This window comes from Cataglyphis hispanica, chromosome 1 (assembly GCF_021464435.1).
Source record: "Cataglyphis hispanica isolate Lineage 1 chromosome 1, ULB_Chis1_1.0, whole genome shotgun sequence".
Taxonomy (NCBI): domain Eukaryota; kingdom Metazoa; phylum Arthropoda; class Insecta; order Hymenoptera; family Formicidae; genus Cataglyphis; species Cataglyphis hispanica.
Window position 1 is genome coordinate 8,734,099 of NC_065954.1, and position 14,627 is coordinate 8,748,725.

General features: G+C 38.0%; 3 protein-coding genes across 4 annotated transcripts in view; 2 read left to right on the plus strand and 1 right to left on the minus strand.

The window, feature by feature from the left end:
• LOC126849435 (serine-rich adhesin for platelets) overlaps positions 1 to 14,627 on the plus strand; it is a 95,066-nt gene that overhangs the window by 46,518 nt on the left and 33,921 nt on the right. The window lies entirely within an intron of this gene.
• LOC126851215 (cytochrome P450 4C1-like) lies at positions 273 to 1,302 on the plus strand. 2 transcript variants are annotated; one of them, XM_050594941.1, is made up of 3 exons: positions 273 to 576; positions 832 to 1,011; positions 1,067 to 1,302. In XM_050594941.1, the coding sequence occupies exons 1-3, from the start codon at positions 399 to 401 to the stop codon at positions 1,201 to 1,203; spliced, it is 495 nt and encodes a 164-aa protein (XP_050450898.1). In that variant the 5' UTR covers positions 273 to 398; the 3' UTR covers positions 1,204 to 1,302. The 2 variants fall into 2 exon arrangements, with proteins under 2 accessions (XP_050450898.1, XP_050450889.1); XM_050594932.1 differs by having other exon boundaries at positions 832 to 1,302.
• LOC126851487 (cytochrome P450 4C1-like) lies at positions 12,167 to 14,040 on the minus strand. Its single transcript, XM_050595532.1, has 5 exons — positions 13,933 to 14,040; positions 13,779 to 13,847; positions 12,903 to 13,071; positions 12,468 to 12,647; positions 12,167 to 12,412 (listed from the first exon to the last, which is right to left on the minus strand). Exons 1-5 carry the CDS (start codon positions 14,017 to 14,019, stop codon positions 12,234 to 12,236), a joined length of 684 nt encoding a protein of 227 aa, XP_050451489.1. The 5' UTR covers positions 14,020 to 14,040; the 3' UTR covers positions 12,167 to 12,233.

A 14,627-nucleotide genomic window follows, 5' to 3' on the forward strand; every position in this document is an offset into this window, starting at 1 on the left:
AAAATTTATGCTACACATATAAATTTTATTTTTTTTAACGATGAAAAGAAAGAATATGTTCAATGAAACAAAACACAAAAAGCAAAATAAAAATTAAGAAAAATATTTTTATAAGTTTTCATTTCCAATAATTTAAAATTATATATATATATGTATATATATATATATATATATATATATATATATATATATAATTTTTTCTTCTTCCTTTATAAAGAAGCCAAAATTGAAAAACTCACTTGCTTTAAGGAGCTTGAGTTTCGTGAGCGAAATAAAATGATAAGGAAGCAATATGCAAGGTTCTAATCTGCACAATTCTTTTTTCATTTATTAAAAATTTATTTGTATCTATACGAATAGAAAACAAAATATTAAGAAATATACTTTAATTATTATCGATGACGCAGGAATGTGTGAGGCTTGAAGTCGATACCGTGATGCAAGAGAACAGAGGAAAACTTACCATGAAATCCTTGCAAAATTTATCATATTTAGACAGATGTTTAAAGGAAACGTTACGCTTATATACCGTCGCGCCTTTTGTCATACGAAGACTTGAGGAGGACGTGAAATTACGTAATTAATCACTTTTTTTTGGCTGCATATATCTATGAATGTCACAATTTGTAGAATATATATTATTGATATATATTATTGTAAAATAAGGTTAATTGCTTTAACACTTTAAAAATACAATATTATGTTCAAGTTATTTCTCAAAAAAAATTCTTTTAATTTCATAAACTTTTACACTTTGTGTAAAAAGTGTACAACTTGTACACTTTTTACACTTTGTAATTTTATAATACATACATATAATACACTTTTCAGATTCATATGTTATACCTGCTGGAACAAACTTACATGTTAATATCTACGGAGTACACAGAGATCCCAATTTTTGGCCAAATCCAGAAGTGTTTGATCCAGATAGATTTTTGCCCGAAAGAATGCGTAATTATCATCCTTATTCCTATGTACCCTTCAGTGCAGGACCGAGAAATTGCATAGGTGAATTGCTCGTGATTTCTTTTTCTCTACATTTTGATAAGACTTTAAATTGTAGGTCAAAAATTCGGTCTACTGGAGTTGAAAGCTATGATAGCTCCTTTGGTGCACAATTTTTACTTGGAGCCCATAGATCGATTAAAAGATATTCGGTTGAAGGCCAATATCATAGTTCATCCGGTTCGTATAAAATAATTAAAGTATATTTCTTAATATTTTGTTTTCTATTCGTATAGATACAAATAAATTTTTAATAAATGAAAAAAGAATTGTGCAGATTAGAACCTTGCATATTGCTTCCTTATCATTTTATTTCGCTCACGAAACTCAAGCTCCTTAAAGCAAGTGAGTTTTTTAATTTTGGCTTCTTTATAAAGGAAGAAGAAAAATTATATATATATATATATATATATATATATAATAATAATATATATATATATATATATATATATATATACATATACATATAATTTTAAATTATTGGAAATGAAAACTTATAAAAATATTTTTCTTAATTTTTTATTTTGCTTTTTGTGTTTTGTTTCATTGAACATATTCTTTCTTTTCACGTTAAAAAAAAAATAAATTTTATATGTGTAGCATAAATTTTTATTTAGTTAGCACAACTTTTTAATATCATTATTTTTGTAAGAAATTAAAACATCTATTGTAACGACCTGTGTCGTTACGAGAGCCTCGCGGACCGTCCACCCGTCCGCAGAAGAGGCCGGCGCTTAGCGCTCCACAAAATTTCACATAGCCACGCCGTTGCGAGGCAGCGAGCCCATCGTATGAGCCGCCGCTGGGCCATGCGATCCCCCACTAGGGCGCCGCGAGCCTAAGTAAGGGAAGCCGGCCGGGTATATAAGCCGGCTCGACACGGCTCTCGGCACCATTCCCTGGTCCCGATCCTCGGGACACTCGAAGCCTCAGAGCGCTCTCTGAGTCTCCAGTTGACCGATCCTTATCCCGTTCCTTTCTGGTCTAGAAGACGAGTGCTCTCGTCTCCGGCCGAGTGCTCTCGGCGTCCAGTCCTGTCGGTGCGAGGGAGTGCTCTCCCTCACACCAACCACCTCCGGCCCGGGGGACGAGTGCTCTCGTACCCTGTCGAGTGCTCTCGACGACCGGCGCTGTCCGTGACGAAGAGTGCTCTTTTCGTCGCCTCCTCGCGATACCGGCGACTTCGCCCACCGTACGACGACCACCGATGGTCCGCGACCGGGAGCCTTAAGCTTTGTCCGATTTACATCGCGTCCGCGCCTTTTGTAAATATCGCGCGTAGTTCGTAAACCATCTATATTAAGCAGAGAGCCGGTGCCCGCTCGTGACGCCAGGAACAGCATCTCCGGCGCTCAGTCCTTCTCAGGATAAGTCGCCAAGCGCGCCGGCGGGTCCCTAGTCCTTTTTAGGATAGACGCCGAGCGGTGCAAATCCTCGGATTCGGACGTCACGCCCTGGCACGGTTTTCCGTTAAGAGTACGGATTCGCCGCGGTCGTCCCCGATTTTGTTAGCCGATCCCGTTCTCTTATTTTCTCGTATAGCGATTCCTCTTATATTAATTTTACCGCTTCTGTTATTATGGGCCGATCCCATTTGTTTGTTCCCTAAGTTAAGTCCGCCATATTCTAGCGTTAGAAACCCGGGCTCCGTGCCTTAATTGTATTCGCGAGTCCTATGTATGTCGGCCAATTCTATTGTACCATGTATTCGCACAAATAAATCTTTATTATTTGTTGGCCAAATCGAGTGTGTGATTTGCGAGCCCGAATCTCTTCCTTCTCCCGAATCCTGGAACCGGCGAGCCGATCCGTGGCGTCGGGAAGGGTAGTTCGTTACATGGCGCCCGAACAGGGACCAGACTTTTGTAGACTCCGCTCGCAGGTCGCACCTTGATCCATATTGTCTTGGATTTACGACTTAAGTAAGGTTCAAATAATCGCGCAATTAACTGATCGCGGTCTCAACCCCGCCGGAACCCTAGACGTGTTACGCCGAAGGCTGCGAGACCACATTATCAGCCGGGCCGCGATGACGATGAAGGAAATACCGAAGGTCGGCGAGGACCGATTTACCAGCGCTAGCACCACGCCTGAATCTCCAGAAGGGAGCCCTTCCAAAGCGCTCAACCAGATTAGAAAATGGGGATGCCACTTTGATGGCAAGGACCCCTTGGCTTTCCTCGAACAGTTAGAGGAGTTGAGTGCGTCATATGAGATAGAGGAAAGATACTTACTGTTAAGGCTACCCGAGCTTCTAAAAGGGGACGCCCTGCTATGGTATCGGAATAGCCGGGGTGACTGGACCACCTGGGCAGAGTTTTGCCGGGATTTCAGAACGCATTATTTGCCACGCGGCTATCAGCTACGAATGCGGCAGGAGATCCATGGCCGCCGCCAGAAACCCGGAGAAACTTTCAATAAGTACGCCACGTCCGTGCTCACGATGATGCGACGCGCTGGGGGATACACTACCCAAGAGAAAGTAGACCAATTATATATTAACGCGGACCCGGAGATCCAGCTGCATGTCCGTTACGAGGACGTCGTGAGCGTAAGCGATCTTTGCAGTCGTGCCGCTGTTTTTGAAGACATAGATCAAAGACGGGACCGAGGCCGTCGGTCAACCGACACGATGACTTTGGCAGCCGCCACCTGTTGCTGGCGCTGCAAACAACGCGGACACACGCGCCTCGAGTGTAAACGACCCGCCAGGAAATTCTGCTCTCGCTGTGGGAAAGACGGGGTGTTGACCCGAGACTGCCACCCACAGTCGGGAAACGGCGAACGGGTCGGAAACGAAGCCGGCCACCGACCGACCCGTCGCTTCGAGTTAATCTACACTCCCCGGCCACACGAACAGATACATTCCTTGGGGCGGGCCCTCTGGGCTTTGCTTGATTCGGGATCCGAAGTGTCCTTCGTTAGCACCAACACGGATGAGCTGGCCAGGAGAGCGGGCCAATCGCCCCAACCAACCGACGGACACATTCGCCTAGCCAACGGTATCCGAACACCGGTCACCGAGGAATTGGAGTTACTATTTACCATTGGGGGGCGAACCGTGAAACACACTTTCCAGGTCCTGCCAGACCTCGGTAGCCCGGTTCTTATCGGCACCGATTTGTGGGCCGAATTACAGATCACGATGCCACTGCCATCCCGTGCCGCTGTATCTGGTAAACGGAACCAAACGGCCACCATAGAGGGCGAGATATCACAGGGAATTAATCCCCGATCGCCGGAAGAAGACCAAAGTCTCCGGGAATTTTTGCGCCACGAACTGCAAAAGTTTGATGCGGTGCGCGGGCCGACCAATCGGATTACGCACCAGATCCGATTGAAACCGGGGAGCCCTATTAAGCAGAGGTACCGGCCGCGGAATCCCGCCATGCAGGCAGTGATCAACGCCGAGGTGGACAGTATGCTCGAAGCCGGAGTAATCGAGCCGTCCGTAAGTGCGTGGAGCTCCCCAGTGGTGTTAGTAAAAAAGAAAGACGGCACCTACCGGTTCTGCATAGATTACCGAAAGCTGAACCAGGCCTCAGAAAAAGACGCATATCCTCTGCCGCACATAATCGCTACCCTCGATAAACTGCGAGGAGCCCGGTACTTGTCTACATTGGATCTGAAGGAAGGTTACTGGCAAATATCACTTGACCCGGGGAGCCGCCCTGCCACTGCCTTCACCATACCGGGCAGGAGACTCTTACAATTTCGGGTCATGACATTCGAGCTCCATTCCGCTCCAGCCACTTTTCAGCGGCTACTAGATAGTATACTGGGGCCAGAGTTAGAACCCCATGTATTGGTATACCTGGACGACATTATCGTCGTCAGCCGGACGTTCGAAGACCACCTCGCACACTTAAGAGAAGTGTTCTGCCGCTTACGAGGGGCCCGACTTCGCCTAAATACCCAGAAGTGCCACTTTTGCCAGGACCAGCTAAAATACCTCGGGCATATCGTGGACCGTGAGGGCATTCGGACCGATCCAGATAAGGTCAGCGCCGTCACTAGTTGGCCTGCGCCCACGAACGTTCGACAAATACCCCAGTTTGTGGGCATGGCATCTTGGTATCGACGTTTTGTACCAGATTTCTCGACAGTTGCTGCCCCGTTAACGCGCTTGACCCGAAAGGGCGTCCGGTTCACTTGGTCGTCGGAAGAGGAAAGATCGTTCCAACGGCTAAAGGAGGCACTAACAACCGCGCCCATACTGGCCTGCCCCGATTTCAATAAGCCGTTCGTCCTGCAGACCGACGCCAGCTCGTACGGGTTGGGTGCCGTCCTTACTCAAGAATTCCCGGAGGGAGAGCGCGTGATTGCGTATGCCAGTCGGACGTTGAATAATGCGGAGCGGAATTACAGCGCCACAGAACTGGAATGCCTCGCCGTAGTCTGGGGAATCAGGCGGATGAGAGACTACCTGGAGGGCTATAAATTCACGGTCGTCACGGACCATCAATCTCTCCGATGGCTGCAGCAAATAGAGAATCCCACCGGCCGCCTTGGGCGGTGGTTGTTTGAGCTCCAACAATTCGACTTTGACGTACGGTATCGGAGGGGAGCTCTAAATAAGGTGGCGGATGCCCTATCCCGACAACCAGAGGTCTGTGCCATCCGGGAAGGGAAAGAGTGCGCGTGGTACAATCGAGTCCGCCGAGCTTTGAAGGTTCGACCCACCGATTTCCCGGACTACCGGATGCAGGAAGGAAAGCTGTTCCGTCATGTCCTGCACAGCCTGGACTTTCAGGATATCCCAGCCGAAGACCAGTGAAAGATTTGTGCCCCCACCCCGCAACGACTCGATGTACTTTGTCGGTTACACAATGACCTAACGGCTGGGCATCTAGGCGTCGCGAAGACGATTGCTCGCGTAGCTCGCGTTTATTATTGGCCTGGGATGTTCAGGGATATCGCTCGGTACGTTCGCGCTTGCGAAAATTGCCTAGCGCATAAGGCCTCCCAACAGCGCCCTGCTGGTAGACTCTGCGCGACACACCACGTCTCGGCCCCGTGACAACAGGTTGCGATCGATTTGGTCGGGCCACTGCCGCGTTCGACACAGGGAAACGCATGGCTCCTGACCATGCAGAACACCGCTTCTCCAAGTGAGTGGAGATGGCCCCGTTGAAGCGCGCCACCGCCGTGGGTGTGACCCGCGAATTCGCGAGACGCATCATATACCGACACGGGTGTCCCGACCTCGTAATTTCCGACAACGGGACTCAGCTTACGTCGCATCAAATCGAAAACGCTTTCCGGTCGTTCGGGATCAAGCACCAAACTTCTCCAGCCTACACCCCCCAGTGTAATCCCGTCGAGCGTGCTAATCGAACGTTGAAAACAATGATCTCCCAGTACGTAGGGAAGAAACACCGCCGGTGGGATGAGTATATCCCTCAACTCCAGTTTGCGTATAACACCGCGAGACAAGCAGCTACCGGGTACACCCCAGCGTTTCTCGTTCACGGCCGAGAACTGCGGCTTTCCCATCTCGAGGACCAACCTAATACGGCACCTGCCGATACACCGGAAAACGTTCCACGCGCTTTGGAGGATGCCCACGAAGTCGTTCGCATCAACTTGGCTCGGGCGTTCCAACATCAACAACACCACTACGACTTACGCAGACGCAATTGGCGCCCCAGGATAGGCGACCGCGTGTGGAAACGGGATCATCCGCTTTCTAACAAAGCCCAAGGCTTCAATGCCAAACTCGCGCCCAAATACACCGGGCCTATGACCGTGAGACGCATTATCTCACCGATCATAATAGACCTAAAAGACGAACGAGGCCGATGGCATCGACAGGTGCATGTACAGGACGTGAAGCCGAGACCGCAAATCGCCGACGACCCACCGAAAGAAGATGAAAGTACTGAGGACCGAGCTGGAAACATTATCCAGCCCCACCCCTTTCTTTCTAAAAATGCCTGAGGAACGGCGAAGATCTCGAGAGACATGTACGGGAGGTTGCCCTTTGGGCCCTGACCCCGAGCAGCGGCCGCGGGACCATACCGGCAAAAGAACGCCGCAACGTCCGCGGGCATATTGCAGCTGCTTTCCAATCACCGAAGCCACCCGACACTCCACGGGAACATACCGGTCCTAGGATTGTTATAGCAGACGTATGAACTCGTCTGCAGGCGCGGGGGATCCCCAAAGATTTTTTCCCAGGCCCCCCACCACGCAAGAACCGTAGTATAAAGGGCCGGGCAGCCCGCCCGCTGGTCGATTATTGCGAGATGACTACCCCACGGGAAGCAATTTGCGAGCTCTTCGGGTCGGACTCATCCAACCTCGAGGAAGAAAGCCAACCGACAGGAATACGAGCGCAGCCACCACGCGTGGGGACCAGCATCCAGAGATCGGACCGGGAACAGCGGCGCAGGAGGGCAATTATGTTGGAGACACCGCCGCCACCACCCCGGCGAAGTCGAGGACCACCGGGGACGCAGGCCCGCCGACGATCAACTCCGGCAACCCCGACCACGCCGCGAGGCACCGACCCTCGCCCGAGGCCGCTGCCACCCCGGCGAGATCGATGGCCGCCAGTGCGCCAGCGACCATGTTCGGCGACTCCCACCGCATCATAGATATATGCAGCCAAAAAAAAATTATTAATTACGTAATTTCACGTCCTCCTCAAGTCTTCGTATGACAAAAGGCGCGACGGTATATAAGCGTAACGTTTCCTTTAAACATCTGTCTAAATATGATAAATTTTGCAAGGATTTCATGGTAAGTTTTCCTCTGTTCTCTTGCATCACGGTATCGACTTCAAGCCTCACACATTCCTGCGTCATCGATAATAATTAAAGTATATTTCTTAATATTTTGTTTTCTATTCGTATAGATACAAATAAATTTTTAATAAATGAAAAAAGAATTGTGCAGATTAGAACCTTGCATATTGCTTCCTTATCATTTTATTTCGCTCACGAAACTCAAGCTCCTTAAAGCAAGTGAGTTTTTCAATTTTGGCTTCTTTATAAAGGAAGAAGAAAAAAATTATATATATATATATATAATAATTATACATATATATATATATATATATATATATATATATATACATATATATATAATTTTAAATTATTGGAAATGAAAACTTATAAAAATATTTTTCTTAATTTTTATTTTGCTTTTTGTGTTTTGTTTCATTGAACATATTCTTTCTTTTCACGTTAAAAAAAAATAAAATTTATATGTGTAGCATAAATTTTTATTTAGTTAGCACAACTTTTAATATCATTATTTTTGTAAGAAATTAAAACATCTATTTTGTATAATTCTTTTCGGTTAAAATATTTTTATAAATTCTATTTTTAGTTGGTGCAATTTTTTGATATCATGATTTTTATAGGTTATATTTGTACAATTTTATTGATTAAATTATATTTTTTTAAGTTTTTATTTTCATTAATTTAAAATAACTATTTTGGATTATTCTTATATTAATTATCTTATTCAACATACAAGTTATTTTTAGCGTTGTTATAATTTTATTTAGTATATAATTATAAAAATTCTGAATAAATTTGTATCATAAATCTATAAATATACTTTTATTGTTATGCAAAGATACAAGTGTTGCATTATAATAGTTGCATTATAATAAGCAGCTATTTAATTAAGCATTTGTAAATATATGAAGAATAATTTTTAAAATTTTTATTTGATTTTTATCAAAATTATTATTACTTTATTATGTTGTATTTTTATATAGCATACAAATTATATAATTATCGCGATTGCTTAAAAGCGTTTCTGTCTTTGTTTTTATTGTTATCAATTTTATTGTTCATTAATTTCTTACACTTGTATAGTATCCGTGTTAATTCTTCTGCAACGGTTGTTTGCGACTGATGAATTTTATACGAACCGGATGAGAAGGATGAACTATGATATTGGCCTTCAACCGAATATCTTTTAATTGATCTATGAGCTCCAAGTAAAAATTGTGCACCAAAGGAGCTATCATAGCTTTCAACTCCAGTAGACCGAATTTTTGACCTACAATTTAAAGTCTTATCAAAATGTAGAGAAAAAGAAATCACGAGCAATTCACCTATGCAATTTCTCGGTCCTGCACTGAAGGGTACATAGGAATAAGGATGATAATTACGCATTCTTCCGGGCAAAAATCTATCTGGATCAAACACTTCTGGATTTGGCCAAAAATTGGGATCTCTGTGTACTCCGTAGATATTAACATGTAAGTTTGTTCCAGCAGGTATAACATATGAATCTGAAAAGTGTATTATATGTATGTATTATAAAATCACAAAGTGTAAAAAGTGTACAAGTTGTACACTTTTTACACAAAGTGTAAAAGTTTATGAAATTAAAAGAATTTTTTTTGAGAAATAACTTGAACATAATATTGTATTTTTAAAGTGTTAAAGCAATTAACCTTATTTTACAATAATATATATCAATAATATATATTCTACAAATTGTGACATTCATAGATATATGCAGCCAAAAAAAAGTGATTAATTACGTAATTTCACGTCCTCCTCAAGTCTTCGTATGACAAAAGGCGCGACGGTATATAAGCGTAACGTTTCCTTTAAACATCTGTCTAAATATGATAAATTTTGCAAGGATTTCATGGTAAGTTTTCCTGTGTTCTCTTGCATCACGGTATCGACTTCAAGCCTCACACATTCCTGCGTCATCGATAATAATTAAAGTATATTTCTTAATATTTTGTTTTCTATTCGTATAGATACAAATAAATTTTTAATAAATGAAAAAAGAATTGTGCAGATTAGAACCTTGCATATTGCTTCCTTATCATTTTATTTCGCTCACGAAACTCAAGCTCCTTAAAGCAAGTGAGTTTTTTAATTTTGGCTTCTTTATAAAGGAAGAAGAAAAAAATTATATATATATATAATAATTATATATATATATATATATATATATATATATATACATATATATATAATTTTAAATTATTGGAAATGAAAACTTATAAAAATATTTTTCTTAATTTTTTATTTTGCTTTTTGTGTTTTGTTTCATTGAACATATTCTTTCTTTTCACGTTAAAAAAAAAAAATAAAATTTATATGTGTAGCATAAATTTTTATTTAGTTAGCACAACTTTTTAATATCATTATTTTTGTAAGAAATTAAAACATCTATTTTGTATAATTCTTTTCGGTTAAAATATTTTTATAAATTCTATTTTTAGTTGGTGCAATTTTTGATATCATGATTTTTATAGGTTATATTTGTACAATTTTATTGATTAAATTATATTTTTTAAGTTTTTATTTTCATTAATTTAAAATAACTATTTTGGTTTATTCTTATATTAATTATCTTATTCAACATACAAGTTATTTTTAGCGTTGTTATAATTTTATTTAGTATATAATTATAAAAATTCTGAATAAATTTGTATCATAAATCTATAAATATACTTTTATTGTTATGCAAAGATACAAGTGTTGCATTATAATAAGCAGCTATTTAATTAAGCATTTGTAAATATATGAAGAATAATTTTAAAATTTTTATTTGATTTTTATCAAAATTATTATTACTTTATTATGCTGTATTTTTATATAGCATACAAATTATATAATTATCACGATTGCTTAAAAGCGTTTCTGTCTTTGTTTTTATTGTTATCAATTTTATTATATATATATATATATATATATATATATATATATATATATATATATAATACATATTCTATAACACATATGCAGTATTATAATACATATACATTATTATATAATACATAATATCATATAATACATATAATAGTTTTTCAAAACTGGTGCGTGTATTTAATACCTTTTTTAATATTTTTTTAAAAAGGTAAAATTTTAGAAATTTTATTTATATCACGCACAGAAATTCGAGGCATAAATTTTTCACCAGACTATGATATTCTCGATATTACATTCGCATGTACGGCGTTAAAGATTTTATGATGAAATATCGATTTTTTATAGAGAAACCGAGTTTGTTTCCTGCACAGATAAATCTCCATTTAATTTGTAATATTCACATCTCCTACACGTTTTATAGAATATATATTTTCATTTATTCTTGCTCAGGTTCGCATTGTTTGACATTTAAAATGTTTGTTTTTCAATTCTATTATATAAAAAATTGTATTAAACAAAAAAAGAATAAAATAATTAAATATATTTGCACGTTCTTTCACATAAAAATATGTAATAAAGTTAAAATAAAAATTTAGTTAATTATGAGATTATTTGTTTAGTATTTAAATAATAAATGCTTCCTAACTCTTCCATTTTCACACACACAACACTTTTAACATAATTACTGAGAATTTTCACATTGTTATCCATATAATTACAACGAGTCTTGCTCAATGATCTAAGTGAAAAGTTAGAGAGCTAAATTAGTTTTAATGTATATAAAGTGACATGTGCGTGTATGATTATTAACGTCTTCATTATTAAAGTACAATACAATATTTAAAAAGGATAAGATATATAAATTCCTTCACATAATTGACAAGTACTTGTACAAAGTATTCGCATTTAATTACTTGGAAACGTCATTAAAATAATCACTTGTATCATTATTTATTGCATCACCAGTTGCTAAGAAGTGCTTATCTTACAAATTACCTAGTTAACTAACTTTATGAAGTTTCTATCATCATCAGACTTTAATTTATTGACTAAAATTCACAAACGTTCTTTTAAACACACGTCGGCACTTTTTGTAATCAATAAATAAATAAATTTTTCTATAAATAAATATATATGAGAGATTTAATCTGTGTGAGGGGAGGGAATGTTTATTTTAAATTTCTTCCTAGGCTATACAATATTATACAGTCTAGCCGATGTGTGTGTGTGAAGAATTAAATTTAGATCAGAGCATGTTTATCGGCAATATTCCTTGTAAATGAAAGGGGACGAAGCGATGGATTTAAAAAATGAATTGAAATTAAATGAATTTTTTTGAGAAATAACTTGAACATAATATTGTATTTTTAAAGTGTTAAAGCAATTAAACTTATTTTACCATAATATATATCAATAATATATATTCTACAAATTGTGACATATTCATAGATATATGCAGCCAAAAAGATGTACATATAGCATACAAATTATATAATTATCGCGATTGCTTAAAAGCGTTTCTGTCTTTGTTTTTATTGTTATCAATTTTATTGTTCATCAATTTCTTACACTTGTATAGTATCCGTGTTAATTCTTCTGCAACGGTTGTTTGCGACTGATGAATTTTATACGAACCGGATGAGAAGGATGAACTATGATATTGGCCTTCAACCGAATATCTTTTAATTGATCTATGAGCTCCAAGTAAAAATTGTGCACCAAAGGAGCTATCATAGCTTTCAACTCCAGTAGACCGAATTTTTGACCTACAATTTAAAGTCTTATCAAAATGTAGAGAAAAAGAAATCACGAGCAATTCACCTATGCAATTTCTCGGTCCTGCACTGAAGGGTACATAGGAATAAGGATGATAATTACGCATTCTTTCGGGCAAAAATCTATCTGGATCAAACACTTCTGGATTTGGCCAAAAATTGGGATCTCTGTGTACTCCGTAGATATTAACATGTAAGTTTGTTCCAGCAGGTATAACATATGAATCTGAAAAGTGTATTATATGTATGTATTATAAAATCACAAAGTGTAAAAAGTGTACAAGTTGTACACTTTTTACACAAAGTGTAAAAGTTTATGAAATTAAAAGAATTTTTTTTGAGAAATAACTTGAACATAATATTGTATTTTTAAAGTGTTAAAGCAATTAACCTTATTTTACAATAATATATATCAATAATATATATTCTACAAATTGTGACATTCATAGATATATGCAGCCAAAAAAAAGTGATTAATTACGTAATTTCACGTCCTCCTCAAGTCTTCGTATGACAAAAGGCGCGACGGTATATAAGCGTAACGTTTCCTTTAAACATCTGTCTAAATATGATAAATTTTGCAAGGATTTCATGGTAAGTTTTCCTGTGTTCTCTTGCATCACGGTATCGACTTCAAGCCTCACACATTCCTGCGTCATCGATAATAATTAAAGTATATTTCTTAATATTTTGTTTTCTATTCGTATAGATACTAATAAATTTTTAATAAATGAAAAAAGAATTGTGCAGATTAGAACCTTGCATATTGCTTCCTTATCATTTTATTTCGCTCACGAAACTCAAGCTCCTTAAAGCAAGTGAGTTTTTTAATTTTGGCTTCTTTATAAAGGAAGATACCTCAATATTTGCGAAAGTTACAGCGTATCTAAACATTTCTCAAAAAATTTAAAATTTTATAAAAAATGAATCCTTCCACTAATCCTCAAATTTATCAACTTCTTTAATAATATTGTATTCATATAAAAAAAATTTAACGATCTCTCAAAATTTGCGAAAGTTAGAGCGCATACAGACATTTCTCAAAAAATTCAAAATTTTATAAAAAATGAACTTTCTTACCGATTCTCACTAAATTCAATATCAACCATCTTTTAATGATACTTTATTCATTAAAAAAAAAATTTAACTTGATATCTCAAAAATTGCGCAAGTTAGAGATTTAAAAATATCACTTTTCGACGCTGTGAAACATTCTAAATACATTGGAAATTAGAAAAAAGAATTTTTATCGCGAAAACAAAGTTTCCTCTATATGAGGAAGTAATATCGCAACAAATAATAATTATTTAAATTATTATTTAAATAATATATCGCAATATATTGAGAAACAGGTTACCTGGACATCTTTGTGTTCAGCTAATAGTAATAAAGCAAAAGTCATAGCCATCGCTGTAGTATCGTGACCCTGTAATCATATGCATATCGTCACATCATTAAATATGTTTAGATGATGTGTACAAAAAATTTGAAAAAAGATTACAGATACATACCCCAAACATAAAGGTATCGACTTCTTCTCTGATGTCCAAATCCGACAAAAAATTGTTTCGAGATACCGCTATTAAGAGATCCAACATGGCAAGCCGCTTTTTTTTAACTAGAAATGGAAAAGCACATTAGCGTCAATCTCATTTTTGCAAGTCGCGCTTTAATTATACAAGATCCTGCGAAAAATAGCCATCTCCTTTTATCTTCTAAACTAAAAGAGATAGATTATAACAAATTATATTAAATTAAAATGATTTAAACTGAATTCTATTGTGAGCATAGTGATTGCTTTTAAAAGCTATCTATACACTGAGAAAAAAAAAGTTGTTAATTTGACTAAATGTGTTCAACTGATTATTATTTTTTTAATTGAAATATTTAAGTATTTAAGTCAAATACGTCATGTTATAAATTTAATATGTCGTATTTAACTTAAATACTTAAATATTTCAATTAAAGAAATAATAATCAGTTGAACACATTTAGTCAAATCAACAACTTTTTTTTCTCAGTGTATTAACGAACGGAAAGGTATACAATTTTTTTTCTAATAATGTGAATATTTCGATAAGTTCTAACGCTGTTTGAAACGAATACAGCAATGTATGATATAATGTAAATATTTTATACTGTTCGAGATTGCAGCAATCTCGAACTTAGCATTTGTTGTTGCCGCGCGCGCGATGCGAGGCGGCGT

Coding starts and splice junctions, on each gene's coding strand:
- LOC126851215 (XM_050594932.1), top strand. CDS start 399: ATGACGCAGGAATGTGTGAGGCTTGAAGTCGATACCGTGATGCAAGAG. Junction 577..831: donor TGAGGAGGACGTGAAATTAC/GTAATTAATCAC, acceptor TACACTTTTCAG/ATTCATATGTTATACCTGCT.
- LOC126851487 (XM_050595532.1), bottom strand. CDS start 14,019: ATGTTGGATCTCTTAATAGCGGTATCTCGAAACAATTTTTTGTCGGAT. Junction 13,072..13,778: donor CTGAACACAAAGATGTCCAG/GTAACCTGTTTC, acceptor TCGATGACGCAG/GAATGTGTGAGGCTTGAAGT. Junction 12,413..12,467: donor AGGACCGAGAAATTGCATAG/GTGAATTGCTCG, acceptor TTTAAATTGTAG/GTCAAAAATTCGGTCTACTG.